The sequence below is a fragment of the Polypterus senegalus genome, chromosome 9 (genome assembly GCF_016835505.1).
Source record: "Polypterus senegalus isolate Bchr_013 chromosome 9, ASM1683550v1, whole genome shotgun sequence".
Lineage (NCBI taxonomy): Eukaryota > Metazoa > Chordata > Cladistia > Polypteriformes > Polypteridae > Polypterus > Polypterus senegalus.
This window is the reverse complement of record NC_053162.1, coordinates 117,675,482-117,702,524: the sequence shown is the minus strand read 5'-3', so window position 1 is coordinate 117,702,524 and position 27,043 is coordinate 117,675,482. Positions and strand designations below refer to the sequence as shown.

Below are 27,043 nucleotides of genomic sequence, written 5' to 3'. Positions count from 1 at the left end.
ACAAACCTACCCGAGCCTGTTCTTTCTCATCACACTGCCATACAGATGTTCTTTGTGCAAATTGCACTGAATTGTAGAACGATGTACAGATACACCATCAGCAAGATGTTCTTGCAGGTCTTTGGAGGTGATCTGTGGGTTGCCTGTAATCATTCTCAGAAACCTGCGCATAAGCCGTTCCTGTATTTTTCTAGGCCTGCCAGACCTGGGTTTAACAGCAACTGTGCCTGTGGCCTTCCATTTCCTCATTACATTCCTTACAGTTGAAACTGACAGTTTAAACTTCTGAGATAGCTTTTTGTAGACTTCCCCTAAACCATGATACTCAACAATCTTTGTTTTCAGATCTTTTGAGAGTTGCTTTGAGGATCTGATGCAGTCATTCTTCAAAGGAGAGTCAAAGAGAAGCACAACTTGCAATTAACCACTTAAATAACTTTTCTCATGATTGGATACACCTGTCTATGAAGTTCAGGGCTTAACAAGCTAGTCCAACCAATTTGGCGTTGCAAGTAATCAGTATTGAGCAGTTTCATGCATTCAAATCAGCAAAATTACAAGGGTACCCAAATTTTTGCACAGCTAGTTTTTCACATTTAATTTCATTTCACACAACTAAATACTGCTTCACTAAAAATCTTTGTTCAGAAAACACCTCAGTACTCAGATGTTCCTAGGAAATGAAAGACATACCACTGTTATCTTTTTTGTTGAAAGTAAATTATTGTGCAGGCTGAGATAGGTTCCCAAACTTTTTCATATGACTGTATATACATATACTGACCCTTGTAGGACACTATTCTTAACATCAGCCAATTCTAATAAGAGTTCCTCCCACCATACCCCTTCCTGTTTCTGAGCTAATTTTGCACCCACTTCTTTTAGTTTGCTTACCCCACTGGCAGATTTTTTTTTTGGAAATTAAAGTATTAAAAAACTCCAATTTCAAAGTTTTTTTTTCTTTTTAAGGTTTTGCATATACACTTTTTGCAGATTAATATTACATTTGACATTACGGGATAAAATTTACTTTTTGTTCTCAAAAAACAATCAAAAAAGGAAATGGTACGTTTTTCTATGGACTGTTTAATAAACGTTTATGTAGCTTATGTAATATATGCAATTGTGTTTGAGGAAGTAAGAAGGATATTATAGGCACCCCTTGTAAAAATTAGTAAGAAGGGTTAGAAAAAAATCCCTGTTTGCTGAAGAACCGTCATCATGCACTAAAAAATGAGAAACATCTGACTTTTAATTTAAACAAGTTCATTCAAAGAAAAACAAAGTCCACATCAAGAAATAAATATTTTTTAACAAAAACACATGCCACAATTGTTGGCACCCCTGCATTTAATGCTTTGTACAACCTCCCTTTGCCAATAAAACAGCACAGAGTCTTCTCTTGTAACCTTTTATAAAGTTGGAGAACACACAGCATTGCATCTGAGACCATTCTTCTTTCCATAATCTCTCCAGATCAACCAGGGTCCTAGACCCTCTCCTGTGTCCTCTCCTCTTCAGCTCACTCCACAGGTTTTCAGTAGGGTTCAAGTGAGGGAACTAAGATGGCCATGGCAGAACTTTGCTTTTGTGGTCAGTTAACCATTGCAGGGTTGATTTGGACGTCTGTTTCAGATCTTTATCCTGTTGGAAGATCCAATGATGACCCACTTTTAGTTTTCTGGCTAAGGCGGCAAGGTTTTGATTTAAAATCTCCTGCTATTTCATGGAATCCATGATGCCATGTACCATATCAATGTTTCCAGGGCCTTTAGAGGAAAAACAGCTCCACAACATTCTAGAACCTCCACCATATTTCACATTTGGGACAAGGTTCTTTTCATTATACCCATGCAGCTTTTTACACCAAACCCACTTTGCGTGTTTATTGCCAAAAAGTTACATTTTTGTTTCATCAGACCATTGAACACGGTTCCAGTCAAAGCCGTAGTAACGTTTTACAAAATACAGGTGCATACGTTTGTGGATAACTTACAGAAAAGGCTTCTTTCTGGCATACCTTCCAAATAATTTGTAGGCATGGATATGCCGTCTGATGGTGGTTCTGGAAACTCCAGGATTTTACTTTTTCTTTCAATTCCTCAACATCGATCCTTGGAGATATTACTTTCTGTTTTACCACCCTTCTCACTGTACATGGGGGTGAAATAAAAATGGGTCATATTCCAGGCGGGTTTGTGACAGTTCCAGTTGATGACCACTTTTTTAATTATTCCCCTTACAAGAGAAATGGGCATTTTCAGGTGAGCAGCTGTTTTTTTTATAACCATTACCTGAGTTGTGAAGGACAACACACTTCTCCCTCATTTGGATTGAGTGTTCTTTTTTCTTTGCTACGACAATGGCTGGTTAAGGAAATATGGTTCCATGAATCCTCACATTTGTATCCCAGGTAATCAGGAAGTCATTGATTTCAGTTGGGAAGTTCATATACACTCCAATCAACTTAACAATCTCCAATTTAAATGGGAAACATGCTTAAGTTACATTGGTTCAAATTCATTTCCAAGGGTGCCAACAACTGTGACACGTGATTTTGTTAAGAAGGTTTTATTTTTTGATGAGGTCTTTGTATTTCTTTTAATGAACTTGTTTCATTTGAAAGTCAGATGTTTCTCATTTTTTCTGTGCAAGATGACAGTTCTTCAGCAAACAGGGATTTTTTTCTAACCCTTCTTATTAATTTTTACGAGGGGTGTCAATAATAGTGGAGGGCACTGTATATATAATATAAATAGTCTTGTGTGCCTAATTACATTAAACAAATTAATTACAAATTAAATAATAATAATTAAATACAAAGCATTCCAAAATGAAAACTAATTTAGTGAGATTAATTCATAACTGCCATAGTAGTAATCTCTTTTCCAGCTTCAAACTTAGGATAGAAGCAAAGAGGCCAAAAGATATATGTACTATAGTACCTGAACACAAGGCAAGGATAAGAAAAGGTTAGAAAATAAAGTATCTAATAAATAGACAAAACAGCAAAATCCTGTGATGTTCCTGGGGCCAAATTAACAATCCACTTTCATCATGGGGAGTAGTTTGCATATGTGCTTACCTGAAAGTGGCACAAAACACTCCTGTATTTGTCTCTAATCTGGACACTTTTCTTCCTCCTTCCAGTCAGACTCAAGATCCAAGGTCATTGAACTTGCAGGCGCAAGATGTATTTAAACTTCACCCTGAGTCAATTCTTGCCACTTAACTTTTGTGTGTCCAGGATCATTCTTTTCTTGCAACAGGTAAAGCAGGCTAGCCCCACTCTCTAACATGATTTCACCTTACCATACACTAGAAGGTGGGAGGTCACCTTACCATACACTAAAAGGTGGGAGGTCTACACATGATCTTTCTTCTTTTTTTATTTATGTATCAGAACACAATAAATGCAATTGTATAAAGTTAGCATAAACAATATGCTGTGATCCAAAACAAAACTAAAAATACAGTATATTAAGCTAAATTACCCACACCTGAAAGGTATTCCTCACATATATAGTGCCCTCCAAAATATTTTTCCATGATTTAACCATCTGTTCCACAGTTTAAAATTACAAATAAAAAAATTCACATGTGATTAAAATGCATACTGCAAACTTTAATTTAAGGGTATTTGCATATATTTCTGCCATACCATGTAGAAATTACAAGTTTACCTACATGGTCCACCAATTTCTGGACACCATAATGTTTGCAATCACAGGTAAGTTTCATTGCTTCATTAGTACAGGCATAAGATACCTAGGCTTGCATCTACCCTTTGTAGTTTGAGTTGCCATTGTTCCACATGAGGACAAAAGCTGTGCCAATGAAAGTCAAAGAAGCCATTATAAGGCTGAAAACTAAGAATAAAACCATTAGAAACTTTAATAGGATACAATTACATTTTTATATAGCCCAAAATCACACATGAAGTGCCGCAATGGGCTTTAACAGGCCCTGCCTCTTGATAGCCCCCCAGTCTGGACTCTCTAAGGCCGGAGTTGTACTTCATGCGACGCATGCTGCAGCATGTTCATACTTGCATGCGTACTTTACGTAAATCTGGAGGAATCCACCAGGTGGCAGTGCGAGATATTATCACGGTGAGAACATGTTCGGCTTCTCGGTGTTGTGAATTGCCTAGAATGCCTATTAAATTCTGATGACACCTTACCGCAATATCTCTGAAAAGGATGTTTATTGATTAAATCCATCAATCCAGGGATGTGTCCATTCCTGCAAGCATTGTGCACGAGTGAGAAACAGTCCCTTGACGAGGCCTCAGCTCATCGCAAGGTGAATACAAGCACACACATACACTAGCGTCACTTTAGCGGCACCAAATCCCCAAATCTGCATATCTTTGGAAGGAAACCGGAGTACAGTGTGGAATACAAGCAGGAAATACCAGCAAAATAACTCCCTGCGAGACAGCAGTGCTATCGCTCCACCACCGTGACACCCCCATGTGTGTAATTATTCCCCCATGTGTGTAATTAACAGTATTCATTATTTAGACGAAATTATATGTAAAATGTAACATACACACTTTAATGCATTTCATCATGAAATTGATATCAAGTATAAATCTAAAGATTCTAAATGTGCAGAGAGTTGGAATATCATACATTTAATTTGTTCTGTGTGGCGATCTATTGCTGCTTTCCGCTGCGGTCAGGTCCAAGAAGCTCGTAGCGATTAAAAACTGGGATGACGTTTACGACGGTCTGTTTTAATGATAAAGTAAACTACAAGGTTGAAGTGGACATTTCGAGATTAAACCCGAAATTTCCACTTTAATCACAAAATACACGTTTCACTGTGTCCTTTATTTTTTTCTCAGTGGCTGAAATATAACGATATACATTATGTTGCTGTTGTTAAGTTGCAAAAATATAAAAGACGACACAAAAGATGGTATGTGAGACTTTTAAAATGTATCGTTATTCATATTCATCAAACAGCAAAGCGCGCACATCGATCCCCGAAGGATCTCCATAGAGGCTTGCTGTCACATGTAGATAGTAAACAGAGACTCTGACGTCACATTCCGACTTTTATCACACTGCGCTCCCCCGACTTTTTGCTGGTACTGCAACTCGCGCACGCGTCGCGTTAATTTCTGAGGACCTGGAAAAGACAAGGAAAAACTCCCAAAAAACCTTTGTAGAGAAAAAAATGGAAAAACCTTGTGAAAGGCAGTTCAAAGAGAGACCCCTTTTTCCAGGTAGGTTGGGCGTGTAGTGGTGTCAAAAAAAAAACAAAAAACAAAGGGGGGGGTAAATAAATCCTGCAGACCTTGGCCATCAAGCGGACTCCCCCTATTGGCCATACCAGAGCTGAGTCAGTGCTGGGCCAGCCAATTTGATGAAAGAACCCCTCTACCTGATGATTCCTGCAATCCTCCATAAGAGATAACTTTACCTTAGGCACGCAAAACAACTTGGCATGCGGGCAGTGGCACCAAGTGCCACATTTGAGTACTGAGAAGAGAAACAGAATATGTAAGGGTTAGTAATTAATTATAAACTACCAAGTTACTTATGTTTTAATGCTAATAACTAACAACAGAGATGCCGTCTGTACAGTTAATCAACACCTCTAATCAGGATATGTTAAACTGAAGTAGTGATTCTTCAGCCAGGACTTGAAAGCTGAGACCGAAGGGGCATCTCTTATAGTAGCAGGCAGACCATTACACAGTTTAGGGCCCCTGTAAGTAAAAGCTCAACTTCCCACTGTTATTTTATTAATCCTTGGAATCATAAGCACACCTGCATCTTGAGATCTTAATGTACATTCTGGTTTGGAAGTCATGATGATAAGTTCAGACAAGTCAGTCTTGACCATTTAAGGCTTTATTTGTTAAAAGGAGGATTTTTAAATCTGCCAATACTTAACTGGGAGCCAGTGTAAGGATTTAAGAACTGGAGTTATGTGTTTGCATTTTCTTGTTCTTGTAATAATTCTTGCAGCATTATTTTAGATTAACTGAACGCTGTATAAAGAACAGTTTGAACATCCAGAGAAAACCTACTAGAAATAAATGCATTAATTAACTTCTCAGAATCTAGCTTGTTTAGAAAAAGTCTTCATTTCCCAACATTTTTAAGATGGAAGAGACTTGATTTAGACAACTTTGTAATGTATGCTCTTAAATGACTGTGATATAGTGGGTCTGTGGCTCAGAAACAATGGCCAGATTTAAAATTAATAATCGCCACACTTGCAGTTTAAAGAGGGGGCATGGTAGAGTGGCAGGTGCGGTTCTCAGATGCGATGTGGCACAGGCGTTTCCTCACTAAGTGCACAGGTGAAGAATTTTCCGTATCTGTAATTGATGCTGGGAGCAGCTAATCGCCGCACCTGTGCCACATCCCCATTATATATAGTAGAAGCGCAAGTGTGGAGGGGAGAGAGAGAAAAGAGGTTAAGAGTGGGAGAAGAAGGCAGGAGAAAGAAAGATCCAGTGTGTGTGTGAGCGAGAAAGCGAGCAGGAAGAGCAGGCTTGCTGATCAATGCAGGCAGCTGCAGGCAGTCGCTCCAGCTGAAAAAATCTTAGGAGCTGGAGTGACCTAGAAGGAGGTTGGCATGCCACATATGTCCATGGAAGGCACCGGCTGAATATAGCCCGGTGACGGAAGGACTACCATACCAGCAGAAGGAAAGTCAGCTGCACCTGCAGGTAGGGTGACTCAGAGTTTCTATGTGCTTTGATCACTTTTATTTTAAGGGGAGCCACTGCATAAAGACCATTCTCTCAAAGTCATATTATAATGTGATGTTAGCTGATCTAAATTGAAATTTAATTGATAAAATTAAAACTCAAAGAATCTATACATTTTGAAGCAGAATTACAATCTAGATGTTGTTGTCTTTTTTTTAAATCTGCGAGTGTATTGGTAAGGAAAGAACCAAATCAAATGCAATTAGGTAGTGACCAGAAATAACTTAAATTTAAATTTTACTCCATTAAATGAAGTTATAAATAAATCTAATGTGTAGTTATGATTATGAGTTGGACCTTTGACAATCTGACAAAATCCTACTTACTTAACAAATAAGTAAAACATTTGCTAAAAAGAGACAGTTTCCACATTAATGTGTACATTAAAATTCCCCATCAATATTATATGATCATAATTTATAGCCAAAGTATATAAAAGTTTGCCAAATTCAGTCATAAACAATGAATATGACCCTGGTGGTATGTAGACTATCACTACAATTGTGTTGGAACTGGTTTTAATATTTAAAATGAATGCCACAAAGAATGTGAACTCACCTAAACTTTTAGAATGATTTGAATTTTGTTATAATGAATTTTTCCAAGCTCTCATCCTCGACCAGAATCTCTAGACTTATGATGGAATGAGTATCCATCTGGTGATGCCTCAGCTCGGGGAACAATGTTAGATTTACTAAGCCAGGTTTCAGTGAGAAAACACTTTAAAGAAAGGAAAGCTTTACTTTCAAGGGAGTGAATGTTCAATAAGCAGCATTTAAAACTGTATACTTCTTTCTGAACTGGTAATAATATTGTTTGTTTTAATTGGAACAGTTGTCCCTGGTGGAGGGTCTGATTTTATCTCTTGGTCTAAATAAGATTACCTAAATTAACTGTCTGGAATATCATTAAGAAGAAAGAGCACACTGGTGAACTCAGTAATTGCAAAGGGACTAGCAGGCCAAGGAAGACCTCCACTGCTGATCATAGAAGAACCCTCATTATGGTCAACAAAAAGGCCCAAACGCTTGTACGACAGATCAAGAAACAGTCTCATGGCAGTTGCTCAGTGAATTCTGAGATATATGAAAAGATCTGCTCCAGTTCCAATAAATGCCTCAAAACTCACTGAACGGCACTTCATCCTGCAACGTGATAATATACCAAACAAACTGCTAAGGCAACACAGGAGTTTTTCAAAGCTAAAAAATGTAAAAAATTGTTGAATTGCCAAGCCAGTCACACAAATATAAAATCCAATTGAGCATTCCTTCTATAAGCTGAAGAGAAACCTTAAGGGGACAAGAACCCGAAGAAAGCAGGATCTGAAGATGGCTGCATTAGAAGTTCAGCAGAGTATCACCAGAGAAGATACATTTTGCTGCATGGTGATGTCTAGGAGTTGCTGACTTCCAGCAATCATTGCATGCAAGGCACAGTATATGCAACAAAGTACTTAACATGACTGCTTTAATATACCTACTATTGCTATGTCCCAAATATTACGGTGCGCAGAAATGGGTGGGACTACGAAGAAGTAGTGTTGTCTTTTCCACATAGTGTGACTGAAACGTCTGAATTCCTTGATTTGTAATTTTAAACTGTGGATACACACACATATACAGTAAAACCTTGGACTGCGAGTAACTTGGTCTTTGCTTTGTCTACTGAGCATCACGTGATCACAACTGAGCTGATGGTTCTTCTGTCTTGCTGCAGGATCGTGGGTAATCGTCTCCCATTCTCGGTCTCAGTCGACATGTCTCACTCATATAGTCAACGTCTGTATATGTGTGTGTGTTGTAACATGCGAGTCCCTGACTTGCACCGCAAAACAGTACTTTAGCAACGCCAGCGCTATTCAGCTTGAAACAGTAGCAGCACAGTTATTTACTGTAGCGGAATCTGCCACTATCCTATACAAAGACACTGCAGTCAGGCAAGGTCATGGCCAGGTTAGTGGCCAAGTAATACTATGCCCTGCGCATTTATAATGTTCCTTGTATCCCCCATCAAAGGCAGGCGCTTACAGCATGTCCGTGATCTTTTCAGATTCGCTTTTACAGTGAACTGCTACAGCACTGGGAGCCTGTGGATGCTTCGGGATGCTTTTCCGCGTGTCGTCCCGTTGGGTGGAATCCCAAAAGAGTTTAGAAACCTTACAGTGCATAAAGCATTTTTTTATTTTTTGATCAAGTGTAGTAAGTCTTCAGGCAAAAGCAACCGTCATTGGATAGGTTCCTTGTTAAAGTCGCAAAAAAAGAAGATTCCAGTGAGCCAACAGATTGCAGGGATTCCATTAGTTAGAGTGAAAGTCGTCCTGCACAATAACCCTACTCTCTCGTCTCCCTCACACCAGCCAAGATTCTTTTCAAAGGTAAAATGCAGGTTAATTTGTTTTATGCATTTTTACTTTATGTTTTGTATTAATCATTTTTATATGAATAGTTTTGGGTTGTGGAACGAATCATCTGAGTTTCCATTATTTCTTATGGGGAAATTCGCTTTGATATACAAGTGCTTTGGATTACAAACACGTTTCCGGAACGAATTATGCTCGCAATTGAAGGTTCCACTGTATATGTATGTATATGCTGTCACACACATGCGCTTGGGAGTCAACCAAAGGGACCAGGAAACAACAATTCCACGCCAGGCCAAGGGGCAGTGGGTTGAACTGAACTGCATTCTTTTCTCTCCACAGACCAAACGAGAAATCCTTCCTGTCCCAGCCCTGAGGACATCACTTCCTGTCCCAGCCCAGAGGACATCACTTCCTGTGAACCAGCTATAAAAACCCCTCATCCTCCATTCTTAAACAGTTCTGTTTTGGACTCTAACCAGTACACATTGTACTCTACATTAAAGCCTTTTGCAGCAAGGGAAGCTGTATGAGAGAGAAATCTCGTTACTATGCAGTACATTCAGCAGATATTTTCATTACAACGAAGTGCACAAAAGACCTTGAAATGCCTGCATGAATCATCCACAGAGCAGTTAGTTCTATGGCCGCAGCTCAGTTGTGTACAACGATCCCCAAACAGAAACTGTAATTTTATTTCTTCGAACCTTCCTCGTACTGTTTTTTTATCAGTGATGCCTTTTGTCTATTGCTCGTCAACATTTCAAAAACATTAATTGGAATTTAACTCATTGTCCCCCTCCTATAGAAGCGGCAGACATAAAAAAACAATCAGTTCATATTAGAAAAAAAAACATTTTACATTTTAGCAGCTCTCAATTGTGGCAAAAAGAAAAAAGGTATGGCAAGTGAATTCAGAATGTTGTCATCAACACTTTAACTTTCTTGAAAGACCGAGCAAAAAAAGAAGAAAAATCTTGGGCTGCAAACGTATGGGAACTGCTGCATTTCAAGACATTGAAAAGGCAGTTTTTATGTGGTTCAGTGATGCTCGTTCAAGAAACATTCCTATTAATGCGGCATTCATTCAATAAAATGTGAGGTTGTAAACTCTCTTGGGACCTCTCCCAACTAGACAGCACGCCGAAGGGTGTCCCGAAGTGCGATCTCCACGTCTGTATGGAGCAAAAGTAGGCTCATAGCAATGCAGCGGCTCTCCACCAAAGTAAACAGAAAAGATCTAGATGGGTGATGGAAGGTTAGGAGTACTTAAATTGTAAATGCAGATAACAGGATTACTTGGTCACTGACCTGGCCGACTGCTGTGTCTGTGTATAGCAGACTGGCAGATCACGCTACAATAAATAACTGTGCCGTTCCTGTTTCAAACTGAATAAAGCTGGTTTTGCTAAAGTACTGAGGCTAAGCCTCGTGTTTTGGGGTACAAGACAGGGACTTACAGCATGACCCCGATCTTTTATGATTTGCTTCACTGTACCTCCATTAGCCTGCCATTGTCCAACCCCACATATTATACACATATTTTTTATATATACACAAATTTTTATATATATATATATATATATATATATATATATATATATATATATATATATATATATATATATATATATATATATATATATATATATATATATACACACACATATACATATACACACACACACATATATATATATATATATAGGAGAAAAATACGTTCCAGTTATGACCATTACGCATATAATTTCGAAATGAAACCTGCCCAACTTTTGTAACTAAGCTGTAAGGAATGAGCATGCCAAATTTAAGCCTTCTACCTACACGGGAAGTTGGAGAATTAGTGATGAGTGAGTGAGTGAGCCCTCACTGACTCACTCACTTACTGACTGACTGACTGAGTCACTCATCACTAATTCTCCAAATATTGCTAGTATTTATATATATATATATATATATTGAATATTGAATGAATGCCGCATTAATAGGAATGTTTCTTGAACGAGCATCACTGAACCACATAAAAACAAATGTCTTGAAATGCAGCAGTTCACATACGTTTGCAGCCCGACATTTTTCTTCTTTTTTTATGATACGATATGATTGTGTATATATATATATATATATATATATATATATATATATATATATATACATACATATATACACACACACACACACAATATATATATACAGTAATCGTGCTTCGACTTTCGCGGCTTCACTCTATCGCGGATTTTAAATGTAAGCACAAATAAATATATATCACAGATTTTTCGCTGGTTCGCCGCTTTCTGCGGACAATGGGTCCTTTAATTTAGGTTACATGCTTCCTCAGTTTGATTGCCCAGTTCATTTCATACAAGGGATGCTATTGGCGGTTGGCTTAGAAGCTACCCAATCAGAGCATGTATTACATATTAACTAAAACTCCTCAATGATATAAGATATGCTTCCCGCGCGGTGCTTGCTTGCTTCTCTCTATCTTTCTCACTCTCTCTGCCTGACGGAGGGGGTGTGAGCAGAGGGGCTGTTTGCACAGAGGAAACGGAGGCTCCTCTACAAAATGCCTCTTTATCGCGGTGCTTCTGTATACTTAAAAGCACGTATTGATTTTTTGATTGTTTGGTTTTCTTTGTGAGCGCTCTCTCTGACATTCTCTGCTCCTGACGGCGCTCCTTTGAAGATGAGATACGCTTGCTTTCTTTTAATTGTGACAAAGAACTGTCATCTCTGTCTTGTCATGGAGCACAATTTAAACGTTTGACTAAAGGGTGTTATTTCATGTCTAGAGGGCTCTAATAATGTTAACAGGATGGGAGAGTTTATAAGGGCTTAAAATATATAAAAATAAACATATAAACATACAAACATATGGTTTCTACTTCGCGGATTTTCACCTATAGCGGGGGGGTCTGGAACGCAACCCCCGCGATCGAGGAGGGATTACTGTATAATGTGTGTGTGTGTTCGCAGCGGTGAAATACTGTCTGAATATTTTTATTAATAAAAAAGTAAACATTTTTTGACTGAACGAAAATATGTAAAAAATTAATTGTTAAGGATCTCTCTGTATACCACGTTGTCAGTTCGGCCCTCTGGTTGTAATATGACTAAGCTGTGTGCTGAGCTCACTCTTGAGCATGCAACATACAGTTGGCCATGTGAAAAGCAATCCCGCCTCAAATCAATGCCAACCTTTTGTAGTGTTTGTCCCTGAGACTTATTAATTGTCATTGCGAAGCAGAGCCTTACTGGAAATTGAACGCGTTTGAATTGAAATGGGAGATTAGATGGTATAACGGGGATGCGAGGAATAAAAACTGTGTCACCTGAGGCACTGCCAGTAAATATAGTTGCTTCAATTAGGTTGTTTTGTAGAGATGTGACCTGAAGTCATGTGCCGTTACAAAGTTTCAGTGGTTGTAAGTTTCTGCTTCCTTGGCGAAGGTCGTAAACGAAAGAAGACACCGCAGTGAACACAGAAGAGAACCGTGGATTAAATAAAACCTACACAATAACTGTAACAATCGTAACAAATGAACAATAAAATAGAAGAGAACCCGTGAATTAAATAAAAAGGTTGCTTCGTTGGTGAAGCAAGGAAAAAGCACTTTCTTATATGTCGTTCGTTTTTAAAACAGTGCAGAAGCTGTGAGAAAGCTGCTTCCTTGGCGAAGCTCGTAAACGAAAGAAGACACCGCAGTGAACACAGAAGAGAACCCGTGGATTAAATAAAACCTACACAATAACTAGAAAAATCGTAATAAATGAACAATGAAACAGCGGAGAACCCATGGATTAAATAAAAAGGCTGCTTCGTTGGCGAAGCAAGGAAAAAGGACTTTCTTATATATCGTTCGTTTATAAAACAGTGCAGAAGCTCTGAGAAAGCTGCTTCCTTCGCAAAGTAAGGAAACGACTGAAGAGACGGCAGGGACGCGGTAAGTGTTCGGCAAGGCAGCTGAAGCGCTGCATTATGGGATCTGTAGTTTATTGTGTTACCAGTGCTTCATATCCCCGGGCCATTAATAACAATAATACAGTATATAAAATTATCTCGCGGGCGGATATAATTACCGCGGGCCGGATGTTGCCTGCGGGCCTTGAGTTTGACACATATGGAGTAAATAGAACTTGAAAAGATATATTTTTTCGTACATCGAGCCCGCGTGCTATTGTGGTTTGGCTTGCATGCCTCAATAAGTCATCCTCCCCTCGCTCTTACTTTTTTTACCGTTCATCTAATGAATACACTGAGTATGGCTTTACCAAAACAATCATTGATGACGAAGTATCCATTATTCGAGTATGTAGATAGGGGTATATATATACATATATATACCCGCGTATCTCAGCGGAGACGTAGTGTCTTAAAGAAGCTATGAAAAAGGAACATTTTAAAAATAACGTAACATGACTGTCAATATACAGTAATTGTTTTGTGAGTTTTACTGAGTGTTGCTGTCATCAAGGATTTGATTATCATTATTATTCCTTTCAATCAGGTTCATATTTGTAGGATGTGTTGTGTTCAAGTTACATTCCATGTTTGTCAATCGTTGTAAAGATGACAGGTTTCATTCATCGATTCGTTTCTTACTGCATCAATAAACAGCTCGTCGTCTTCTTTATCTGAGACCCGACACACTGCATGCACGGTTTTTTTTTTGTTTTTTTTTTTTACATTGTCTTCCTTTAGCGGGACATTGATTTTTTTCCACAGGTTAAATTCATCGATTCATTTCTTACTGCATCAATAAACAGCTCGTCTTCTTCTTTATCTGAGACCCGACACACTGCATGCACGGGTTTTTTTTACACTGTCTTCCTTTAGCGGGACATTGACTTTTTCCACCGTGTGCTTTGTTTCCACAGTAGCTGCATTTATGAATATGCTTGTATGTATCAGACGCTTCATATTTTTTGCTGCCTTTTCAATTGTGTAATTCGTTTTTTGTTCAGCGCTCTTTGGAACTGTTGCTTTTTGTCTGTGCACTACGTCAGTTCACGTGAGCCGCTCGGTGTACATGCATCGAAGTTTCCCAGCTGTGCTGGTGCCATGTCGTGCTATGTCCATGGCTGTATCTAATGTTACCGAAGTCCCGGCACTTAAAACTTTCTCTCGCAGTTTCGCTGAGTTTGTGCCTAACACCACCCTGACCATCTCATTTTCCTCTGCATAAGGACAGTCCTTCACCCATGAATATTTAGCCATGGCAGTTTGCTATTGGATTGCCACTGACGGACGGCATTATATGGGTAGGCACTAAATTGCAAACGCCAGCGACAGCCTGTCTATGAACTTAAAGTTTAGGTTTACATCGTGCTTTGTTTCCGAAGTAGCAGAACTCATGAATATGGTTGTATAGGTCACTCGCTCGCTTCTTATTGTTTCGCTGCCTTCTCAATTATATAATGCATGTTTTCTTCAGCGCTTTTTGGGCCTCTTATATACTGTGTGTGTGTATATATATTTCAGTTCCAAAGATTTCAGATATCAGTTCCAAAGTGCTGCCCCGTGTTTAGGGGCCTCCCATTTGTGCACTACTTTCATTTCTCAGAGTTACTTATTTAATACTGTTTTAGCAAATAAATACATATGTTTTGCACATCATGATCATACAAATGGATGATTTGACATATGAACTATCAGACACGAGTAACGCAAGACTTTTTGAGGGACAATTTTCACCAAAGTCGAGATTGTGGGCGATAGCAGTGCCATGAATTTATACAATGCCACCCTAATGACAGTGTCACCATTTCTAAGAAGATGAGTTGTCTAAAACCCACAATCATTTTACAGAACGTGGACAGAATCATGAGATTGATACTTTCAGGTATACACAAAGAGATGCATGGAAATTGGAGACACATTAAAAAAACCCACACACCACCACACTAAGAAGCACAATCTTAAATACAATGTTCAGGGAACAACAATATCTCTACAAATGTATTGATCACTGCATCAGCATTTCTGCAAGTTAAATCAAATTCAGGAACAAGTAACAATGGACAGAACACAAAAAAAGTTAGTTTGTTAAATACTTTATTTGCAACTGTACAAAATTAGAAATAACACTCAACAAATGAAAAAAGATGCATCCTTTCTGCATTAAATGTTTTAAATTTGGAGGTATGCCACTAGAAAATGAAAGCATCGAACTTGCCTAGGTCTTTGCAGCAACACATGGTCAAAGAGTTTTGAAGTAATTTAAAATGCACTTAAGAGTTTTGACTCTTTCGAAAAAGTTGAAACCGTTGGAGAGCCAACAGAGTTGGGTCTGTTGGGGATCGGAACTGGTGTGGTGCTGAGGCTTCGCCCGCTGCACGGCACCACTCGGGTCTCAATTTGAGGCGGCCCATACGGGTGGGCGTATGGAACGTCTTGTCTCTCCAGAAAGATGATCATCTTCCTCTGCTGTTGGAGGAGCTGTGTAAACTCCGCATTTCAGTGGCGGCACTCTCCGAGATGCGCAGACCAGGGACTGGCCAGATCTCTGCAAGTGGATAAACCTTTTATTGGTTTGGTCGGTCTGATGGTTGTAATACTCAGGGAGTAGCTGTTGCTACAGCGGATTGGCTTCTTCCAATGGTGTCCGATGTCACTCCTTTCAACAACCGTATTATGGGACTCAGATTACAGCATTTCCTGGGTGCCTTGTCTGCTGTCTCAGTGTATGCTCTGACCACAGTGAGTGATGTCTTGGTGAGGGAGACACTTTATTCGCAGCTTCGCTCGATAGTTGATGGGTGCCCACAAGGTGACACTCCTTTGGTCATGGGTGACTTCAATGCAACCACTGGCATTGACAGGGCTGGCTATGAGGATTGTCTCGGTTCCCATGGATCTGGTGACCGAGGTGAAAGTGGCTCCATTTTCCTTGACTTTGCAAAACATCAGGGGCTGTGAATCGCTGGATCCTGGTTCCAGCACCCTGATCCGCATCATTGGACTTGGTACTCCAATACTGGTGGTGAAGGAGGTCGATCACATCCTCGTGGAGGTTCTTGCAAAACTGCAGGGTGTACAGAAGTGCCCAGTTTGTGAATTCTTACCCCAGACTTGTTGTTGCTACTCTTAGGATCTAGCTTAGGTCCAGCAGGTTACCACCTACTAGGAAAATGAGCCTGGACTTGGCCAGACTCCATGACCAGGCTGTTTCTAATGAGTTTGCACGCAGTTTGTGTGAGGAACTTTCAGATTTGGGTACGATTGCCAATCCTAATGTGATGTGGGAGACCTTCTGTGACAAGACCCTGAAAGTTGCTGAGGGTTTGTGTTGGTGTTACCGGTGTTCCCAGAAGGGGTGTTTCATATCACAGGGCACCCTCATCGAGAGGAGTTGCAGCAAACGGCTCAATGACAACTCTGGTCTGTACCGGGAACTGAGAAGGATGGTTGCGAGGGCTGTGAGGGCAGATAAAAAGGCATTTGTTAGAGGAATCTGTACAGGGATCTGTACAGGTGAGCCTACCTTTCAACATCCCTTCTCAGTGCGATAACAACTGAATTAGTACTGTAACCTGCTTCCCTTAAGGTTTTTAATTAAAACTGAAATTTCAATGAATACAAAATAACGACGTTTAATCAAAAAAACTAAAGTTAATATTAATGAGAATTTCTCATATATGCTAAAACATCTGCCATTTAAAATAAGAAAAAAATGTTTAGATAATGAATGATAAATGATCGATGTGCAGCGCAACAAACATAACAGGCAGCATGCCATCTCCTTAGCGTGCATTCAGCCACCCCCCTTGACAACGCATCCTGAGAGAAAGAGACTTAACCACACCCGGGGCCAGAAATAAAGGATAAGTATTCTTTTTACAAAAGTTTTAAAATAAAAGTGAAAATAATGCATATGTAACAATTCCCATGAAAACCCATCTCCCATCTCTTTAAATTGTATATCTGGTAAACCAAACCCAGGGGTTGGTGAACAAAACAAGCAGCATGCAGAGCCCCCTACTTTTCTATAAATAAATTTTACATAAAATTTTCTTAAATACAGAACAGAAAAAAAAGACCAATGGAAATTGGTAACTGAGCAATAGTATCAATTAGCAGCTGTTGTGGAATTGGTTGGGACACGAACCATAGCCATAGTAAGCCCCTAGGACTGAACTTGAATAAAACTGATCTGACTTGGACATATTTAGAACTGTATGATAGACTTGAAAGGATCTGGTTTAATAGAACATTTGGAAGGTAAGGGAAGAGAAAAACTGAAGGACTGACAATTATTAATTTCATACAGTTCACAAATTATTTCAATAATACTCTTGAAAAATAGAAATCCACAATATAAGAATAATTTGAGGTGTACTAACATATTTAAACACTTCTACAGGACCCTAAACATATTATTTTGCTCCTAATCCTGTTTGTTTTACTGATGAATGACAAATTCCAAATTTGCCATTTTATTTTAAAATTGTTAAGCATTCATTCTATCAAGCAAAAGTTAGTTTCCTTTCGCTTTGAAAATAGTAGGAAATAACTACCATATTTCTGATTTTCATTATACAGCTTTAAAGTAAATGGCATTTTCAGTGTCACTAAAGCCTACTTAGTAAACTCAATCAACACAGGTTTGTTGGAGGCTGGTGACACAATTCCTAAAACAAAGATGTAATAAAAAATATTAAGGTTACATGCGATATATGTGGTTTAATCTGTAAAGGGGATGAAAGAATCCCATTAATTTAATCCTGTATGTTATTCTTTGACCGCTGAAGCACTAGAACATTACCCAGCCCTACAAACTTATCATATCAGGCTGCTTAACACACTTTAATTTTTAAGTTATTGTTAATAAGTGTTGCCAAATATAAAAATATATAATGAAGAGGAAATAATTAAAGATCATTAAAAAGCAACATTTAGTACATTTAGGAACTGAAACACAAATAGAATCGCCATGACTCAAAAACTTTTGTAAAATATTTAAAATTGCTAGTGTTTTTGAACTTTTGGTTGATGAAAAAGATAATGTTTAAAAAATATATTTTATGTTGGAAAAACAGATAACGGAACACTTACGGAAATGAAGTCTAAGAAACGCGAGAGACTTCAAATGATCGACAAGGAAATGCGCGTCTGTCTTTCGAAAATTGATCCTCGCATCAATCTCATGTGTGCTGAAAAACAATCTCAACGTTCCATTCATTAAATTTAAGATTTATCCTTTGATTCCTTTATTAATAAAATGTCTTTCAAACTTGTAAAATTAACTGTTTTTATTGGCGATTGTCCATAGATTGTGTCGTCATGACTTCATTTATGGGCAGCCCCTCAGGTGCGCCGCGAAAGAAAATTTTTGGACTTAGTGCGCCGCAACTCGAAAAAGGTTGCCTTTCACTGATATAAAGTATAAGATGGGCACGGACTTCATGTCATTTGCATCCAAGGAATAGAAAGGCACATAGCAGATCAGAGGGCTGGAAGAGGGAGCATGTTATGGAGATTAAAGTAACAAGTGCATTTAACATGTTTAAAGGCGTTTTCACACCTAGTTTGATGTAGGTTTTTTCACTCTCTAGTGTGATTTCCCCAAAAGTCTGGTTCGTTTTGGTAGAGATGATATATGCCAATTTCACAGGTTTCAGTGAAACCCTTTAGAAATGGTGGTCTTGGTGCAGTACCAAGCAAACCCTGGACTGACTTGCATGAGGTATGAATGCAATCAGACACAAGATAAATCTAAGTACAGAAAATACACTACTCTGTGGGAGAAATAGTAGGACTTCCACAGCATGCACTGTCTGCAATCTATATTACAGAATCTCATTTACAGCATTTTTCGTTGGTAAACATTTAGCATTAAAACATTATAAAGTACTAATAAATACACACATTTCTACAAATGTTACACAATTCACATAAAACAACTCACACAATTACAACTCAACCGGAGTAAGCATATCCCCCAATTCAGGTTCAGAGGTTCAAACAGTACTTGATAAAAGAAAAAAATACTGTGAAATAGTGATTGAGTCGATCAAAATACATACAGAGGTGGCAAGAAACATACAGGAATGACTTGATACTGATGATCAAACTCTCTATAGCGTCCTCTCAGTGTGCACCGTAACTTGGATTATGGAATAAATGTTAAACATTCGAAAATGGGCATTATTAACACATTTATAAAAGAGTTAAAACAGAATAAATAATTTGTGATAAACTAAATGGAGGCTATGTTCATATGGTGGTTATTGGGAGAGTAAATATGATAAGTCTACTGTCATAAAACTGAAGCACACCAATATATGAATGACCTCATCAGAACTTGTCTCTTTTGCCAGTTTGAAATGTGTCCTTTTCTTACCATGTACAGTAGTATATTGTTTTAAAGTACTTTTCCAGTGGTTTGATAACAAGTATTTTGCTCATACAGCTTTAAATAAACTAAATAATTATGGAAAATTCAGTGACGCAGAAATACAATTGTTGTCAGCCCTAAGTGATAATTATTCTCAGGTAAATTGTCTCTGTCCAATGAAATCTCCACAACACACCCATGAGGTGCTTATTGAGATAATTAGTTCCTTGTTCCACTTTTCTCTTTAACCCTGTCACCTTCTATTCCCAGCCAATCATGTTTTTGTGAAGTGTAGTATTTTTTCATGTAATGGCTGCATTGGTGTAAAAGTCGTAAGTAATGCATGCCTCATAAACACATCACAAGTAAAAAATAAAAATAATGAAGCATACAAAGGCATGTTAATGTACAAATGTACATACTATAACACTTAGAACTGTTCATGTATTAAAAATAATATTCAAATAGAAGTATCCAAACTCACTATAATTTGACAGTGCTAAACAATATTATTAAAAGGGTATTTATTTACTGGTAAAAACTGCCTCACCGAGTCTAAACACTAATGGGATTGCCAAAGGACTTTCTGTGTTGAAAATGCAGCAATGTTGGGTTATTACTAGTGTTGTGCAGATTTCCAGTAATAAAATACAATTCTAACATTTTTTTTTAAATGGTATTATACCAGCAATACACAAAACTCGGTAATGCTGCTTACATGATGGAGAGAGACAAGGAGGTAGGAAACACCAATTAACTCCATTATTTTAATCGGGGTCATATGGCAGTTAGTGTTTTTCCTTTCAAAAAGGAAGTGGGTGCCTATTTTGCACAATGGATAAAACAGTTTAACTGATAACAAAAACTACCTAAATAAATTATAAATAGGATAGTCCTAGAATGTACAAGCAAGCATACAAGACAGCAAGCTGAAAAACCAAAAACAGAATATTACATAATGCGTTCTGTATAAAATGATCCCAATTGCTAATGTTCAAAACTTGCAAAACAATTTTGATTGCTCAGGTTAAAGTTAACTTGAATGAGAAATTCAAATGGTTATATACTTTACAATTTATTAATAAAAAAGAAAAAATGTACAGCAAGATAAAAAGCTAAATGCTCACTTGAATAAAATGTTTTCGACATTTTGTCTGAGCTACTGTTTATCACGTGACAGCCTAATTGTAAGATTCTATGGCTTACCAATATCCAAAGGATGGGGCATCTGATCAGACAACTGCCACTTTAAATATCTTCTGCCATTTACTTTGATCTAGAGTATGTACATTTGGTGCAGGATTAAAAAAAAAAAAAAAAAGTAAAATTCAGTACAAAAAAAATAAGAAAAATATAAAAAAAACACAACAAGAAAAAATTAAAGATGGGTGTAACAAAACAAACTGTTTGATGTAGAACCAAAAAAAAAAAAAAAGGCATGTTCAAATAAACTTAACCACATAAGAACAATCCATCGATCCATTTGTTAATAGACTATTAACTGGCACAAAGCTATGAACACAGCATGGTCAATCCAAATTTATTCCTGATAGTACAAAAAGCCAAGACTTTCAATCGCTTTGTGAAAAAACTGCATATTGAGAATTACATAAATCTAAACTCAGAAGTTCCACAGCTAAGGCCATTTTTAAAGTACAACCTCCACAAAAAAGTCATTTAAATATTATCTGAACTACTGAAAAGCTTATAAAGTATAAGAGCTATCAGCTGCACTGACAGCTAAAAGAGACCGAAAGAGAAGTCCTTGTGTTCTCATATATTTGACATACAGAAGGTAATTTCACAAAAATACTGAACCAAACACCATTTAACTCCCCCCCAACCCTCTCCAATTATATGTTTTGCAATATGAATTTTGCTTCACTGCCAAAGTCTTAAACTAAATCTGTTTTACTTTTAAATGTATGCTTTTCAATGAAAAATAAAACGTTGCATGTTGATGAAAAATCTTTCTATTTTCGAAGACTAAGGGTCTTCGCCCCCTGCTCGCTTCGCTCACCAACCCCCGTGTTTGGTTTTACGGATACACACTTGTAAGATTTTTTTTTTTTTCTTTGAATTGTTGCTATTTCATTAGTTTCACTTTTATTTAAGAACTTCTATAAAACCAATATTTGGAAGCTTTCCTGTCCCAATATATTGAATCTTTTAAAAGAGGTCTGAGAGACTTGTGTTTAATGACTTTGTAACATAATTTAGGATAGGTTTCTCTGTTTGGAATTTCAGCCCAGACAAAACGATCCATATCATCGGCAGTTAATATTTTTATTTATTTTTTTTTTTAAAAGTAGCCAATAAATGCATGCGAGTTAAACCCCGTGTATGAAATTCTCTGACTTAAACTAATTTCATTTTGTTTGTGTCAATGAGATCTGTACCATCTTTTTTTGGTACTTTGTCAACTGACGTAATAAACTGGCACAAATGTTCTACGTTAACAATCGCCGACTGCGTTCCCCAAACACAACTGTCTAGCACCGTCTCCAACCCCTCCTTCCATGGGTCTCGCCTCCCCCTTACTGCATCAATCAGTACCCAGCTATCAGTCTTCCGTGTTCTACTCTGCCCTCCCGTTGTTATTTCATTAGTTTCACTTTTATTTCAGAACTTCTGTAAAACCAATATTTGGAATCTTTTGTGTCCCACTATGCTGAATCTTTTAAATGAGGTCTGTGAGACTTGTGTTTAATGACTTTGTACTATAATTTAGGAAAGGTTTCTCTGTTTGGAATTTCAGCACAGACAAAATGATCCACATCATCAGCAGTTAATAATTTTTTTGCAAAGTAACCAATAGATGTATTTGAGTTAAACAACGTTTTTGAAATTCTCTGACTTACACTAATTTCCTTTTGTTTTTTGTCAGTGCGATCTGTGCTTTCTTTTTTTTTTTTTGATACAGTAACGACTGACGTAATAAAGTGTCACAAAAGTTCTACTTTACCAATCGCCAACTGCGTAACCCCAACCAACTTTCTAGCACCCTCTCCAACCCCTCCTCCCACAGGGGTTGAATCCCCCTTACCGCATCAATCAGCACCCAGCTATCAGTATGCCGTACTGCACTCTGCCCTCTCGAGCGGACCTAACAGTCACTTAAAACAGAAAAGGCTTCAGCTTGGCTGGGACGCTACAATACATTCGCCTGTTACTGCTTTCACATTCTGTACCTTTCTCTGCATATGTATCAAGCCTTGGGTGTCGTTTCTCCGAGCTGCTCTTTCTTCTTTGCTAAAGGCACATGACTGAATGCTTTGCTGGATGTCCGTGGTCATATTTGATAAGATGGGCATGTCTTGCAAGAATCTTATGTTCCACGGCCCTGCGAGACGCTCCGTTATCAGTCTTTTTTGTCTCGCGGGTCTTTAAAATGTCTTTCGAGAACTTCCAAGAAGATCACGTCTCGTCGCCTGGCTTTTACATTTCAGGATTTTCTTTTATATATAGAGAGACAACATTTTCAAAGAGAACCATGTTTCAGAACACTGAACTGAAAAACTGATAAATGAATAAATAAAACAGGAACAAAATTTGAGCAGACTTAGGTTGTTGGGGTGCTTTGTCCATTCTTTGGCTGGCAAGTTGTATGGCTATACATTGATTAAGCACAACTGTTTTAAAGAACATTGCTTTGCATCCTAAATAATTAGCTATATTGTGATTCCTTCGCCGTTACATTAGCTTTCTCTTTTTGCTTTAGCTTCCATTAAAGGTGTTGCAGTTTCTCACAGTAGGTCATTACTCGTGCATTAAAAACAAAACCAGTACAGTTCTTTAAGATGGCATTTATACCCAACAATGCAATGCAGTGTGACATAATACTCATTCTCAATAGAACAGCGGGCACTGACTGAAAGGTTATTCGTAACCATCGCAAAAGAGTAACAGAAACAGTATCATGTGCAGATAAAAAAAATGGCATTTTAACTCATCCAATAAATACGAAATTACTTTTTACCCTATTTTAGTATCTGATAAATAATTGCATTCCTACTAGTAACAGTATAGTTTGTTCCCAATGACAAACAACAACATAAACCGGAACACAGTTTAAACAAGAGGAAAAATAAGATGTGAAGTTGGTGGTTACCATAATCATTAATACATTTCAAGGTTTGTTTGTGTATGAGCATTTTTTTTTAAAACTCTGCTAACCAAGGATTTCAACCCAAATGAGGCAAATATAGCTGACTTTAGAAACAAAACCTAAAGAAAGAAACACTTGTGATAGTCAATCAGTTTAACAGTCAAAGTTTACTATTATATCAGAACAGTGACCAGAATCTCTTCTGGAATTTGGAGTGTAGGTGTCGCCCCATTTTAATTTGCATTCATAGCAATACTATCAGTTAATTTCTAAATATTTTGTGTATTTCGTTTAAATTAGTTAAAGCATTGGGAGTTGGAACAGAATTAACTTAAACTTTCAATGAAAGATGACTTTCTACAGAATCTTCATCGTGACGTGCAACATTCTACATTTACATGGCAAACACACTTAACGACAGTTGGGCTTGGTTCATATTGCAAAAAATGGCTAGGCAATTGCAAAGAAAATGTAAATAGCAGAAGAGGGAAAAAAATTATAATAAAGCAAAAACATTCAATATGTAAAAAAATACAAACACAAAGAAACGATTACCAGATATATACAACTATAAATTAAACTGGTAACAATATTTAGTAGCGTAGAGTTTTTATGGACAAGTGTCACTGCACCACGCAAAAATCTTAGAAACCTTAGTTCACAAAAATGCTTGTCTTAAGATTGGCATTTTTGTCTTCTGCATTAGTCGGTCAATAATAGAGTGTATTTTATAGAGTTCTAAACATTATATTTGCGGAAAGTGAAAAAATACTATAAGATACAGTATTTGAGTGTTCTTAAAGAAAGAAACTAGTATATTAATAGACTACTTTCCAGTTAAAGGCATATAGTCCAGTGCATGGTTAAGCAACATAAACAGGTGATAATGATCATATCAGATGTATGTTGATACAAAGTTACTAACTGAAACTGTGTAAAGACAACAATCATACAAAAATAGTGAGGATGCGGTTTAACCTGTAAATCTTACCTCACAGCAAAAGCGAGAATTGCGGCGAGACATGAGATGGGCATCCCACATCATCAAGCTTTCTCCAAGAAATTTTGTGGCAGGCAACGTTTGTTTCCAGATATGATGCCAAGATCTTCTGCAGAAGCATATACTAATTGTCAAGTTCATGACCGGATACGCGGCGGTAGGGCAGTGAAACGTAGTACAAAAACTATATCCAACTAACGTCCCTTTAAAATAGGAAGATGTGCAGCACCAACATCAGCTCAAAGCCGAAAGATAAAATTGAGGACCTGGTACATCCAACCACAGACGTCTTACGATACGTTATCTTCCTGGAAGATTTGCGACTAAAATGTCATTATTCCCAGGTGGAGATAAAGCGAAACAACTCACCTACGCCTGAAAACACAAGGACTGGTGCTATGAAAAAATGGCAGTAGGTGCTCTGGACTGACGAGTCAAAATTTAAAATATTTGGCCATAAGAAAAATGCAGTTCTTCTGCTAAAAGGCTGAAGAAAATGTCATGGACGAGTGATTTGATCAAAACTGAACCCATCCAGTCCCCTTTGTTGAGAGGTATTAAAAAAAATCTTATTAATCACGTTATACTACAATATAAGGGAAATGTTTCACAGGACAATGACGCCAAATATATACCCGAAATCATTAAAACACAACTATCTGCACTGAAAAAAGGAACAGAGAATCCTGCACTAAATGGAAAAGCTAATTCTTTATCGCTTATTGGAGTTTTTGCTTTACATTAAAACACAGCTGACAACTACTAAAGAATAATACAGCACATTGTATGCAGAAGTACGTAACGAATGAACGAAAGAAACAAAACTCCAATATCGTAAAAACACATAATACTGCTCACTAAAAGTTGTAGTAAAGCAAAAGTAGAATGGCGTGAAACTCTTTCGCCCAGATCAAATTTCGGCAACTGTCATATGAGGAAAATCCAAGACCTTTGGAATATTAAAAAACTTAAAACGCTTCACACCATACATAACTCGTCGCATACATTTGGAGCACACTCAGTTCTGAGCTCTCTCATGGTCACGACATTTCAGAAAAACACACCAACAGTATAGACATATTTCAAGTATATACACATGTCCTGGGATTCAAATGCCAATCTGTATCGATATATGTAAAAAAAAAAAACGAAAACACACACAAACACACAACAATCTGGTAACATGGCCAGTAAGACTTTGCTGCCCGTTTATGTTCCACAGCAGCCTAAGCTTAGGACATATATCACGGCCTGGTATCTAACGTTTGGCGCATTTATGCGCACGCTCAGCATTTACTTACCTTCTCTGTACTTTGATGAAAAAGCTTGTTTCTTTTCGACACTCCGACAAGTGTGTCCTTTCACACAATCCTACACCCTTAACCTAGGTCCTCACTCCGAAGGGCACAATTCACCTTCCGTTATTTTATACGGTCTCAGTTTACCGGTCTATATTTATGAGATCTGAGCAGACGGCGGCTGCGAGGTCGCTCTCTGTGTCTGTCTTCCTCATAGTCCGTTTCGTAAAGCCAGACGTCGAACCCTACCGTTCAAAAATCAACTACACAACTTCCTTTGGGGTTCAGGCCTTCATTTCCAATAACAAACACCTTCACCCAGGAGACACGCCTCTTTTCTGGGGCATTTCCTACTCTTGTAATCTATCCTATAGGGTTAAAGGCGCCTTGCCCGGCCTACCAATGGTTGCTATTGGCTATATGCAAATATAAACGTGACAGCAGGAAGCAAGCCTGCCTCTGTGTGTGAAGTTATAATGTCGGACTAGTAAGAGGTAATTCTTACGAAAATATCTAACAAAGCTGAAGTAACATTGCGTATTTATTTCTGTCCGTTGACAGAGTTAATGAGAAGTATAACTGCTTCTTCGCTTTTGATATGATAATATTTGTATCCTGACCATTTGCATACTGACAAATTACAATGCGCATCACAGTAGCTCCGAATGCACAAACGTCCATCCTTCCATCTTCCAGAGCAGGGTCTCAGTGAAGCTGAAGCCTATCCCAGGAACCATTGGTAGCAAGACACGAACGGTTCCTGGACAGCATTACAGGGTAAACACACACACATTTACACACATGGGGCCAATTTAGCACTCCTCCGAAACTTTTATGTCTCCACATAATGCAAACTCCACAAAGGGAGCACCCAGCTTTGTAAAAAATAAATAAATAAAAAATACTAGCCAACCCGCGGCGTACCATACGCCGCATAATCAGGCCGTTTTTTAATGATTTTTAAGCACAGGGAGAAAATTAACATTTGAAAAATTGGTAATGTAATAAATCAGAAAGAAAAGCAACATTGTAACAATGCACGGAACAAACCAACACACAATCGTCCGTGCGGCGCTCAGGCGCGGAGGGTGGAACGGGAAGAGAGGAGAAGGACATCCACCCCGCTCCCTCCATCATGCTAGTCTGCTGATTTCTCGTCCAGTATGCACTGCCCGCTCATTGTCATTGCACAGTCCAGATGC

The 27,043-nt window shown here is 38.1% G+C and overlaps 1 protein-coding gene across 1 annotated transcript in view; it reads right to left on the bottom strand.

Moving 5' to 3' along the window:
* Window positions 1–24,684, bottom strand: part of LOC120534902 — a 78,056-nt gene extending 53,372 nt beyond the window's left edge. Inside the window, exons 1-2 of the mRNA XM_039762407.1 lie at window positions 24,535–24,684; window positions 20,642–20,711 (exon numbers count right to left, since the gene is read on the bottom strand). Coding sequence (XP_039618341.1) covers window positions 20,642–20,711; window positions 24,535–24,684 — 220 coding nt within the window. The remainder of the gene's footprint in view (window positions 1–20,641; window positions 20,712–24,534) is intronic.
* Between the last annotated feature and the right edge of the window lie 2,359 nt (window positions 24,685–27,043).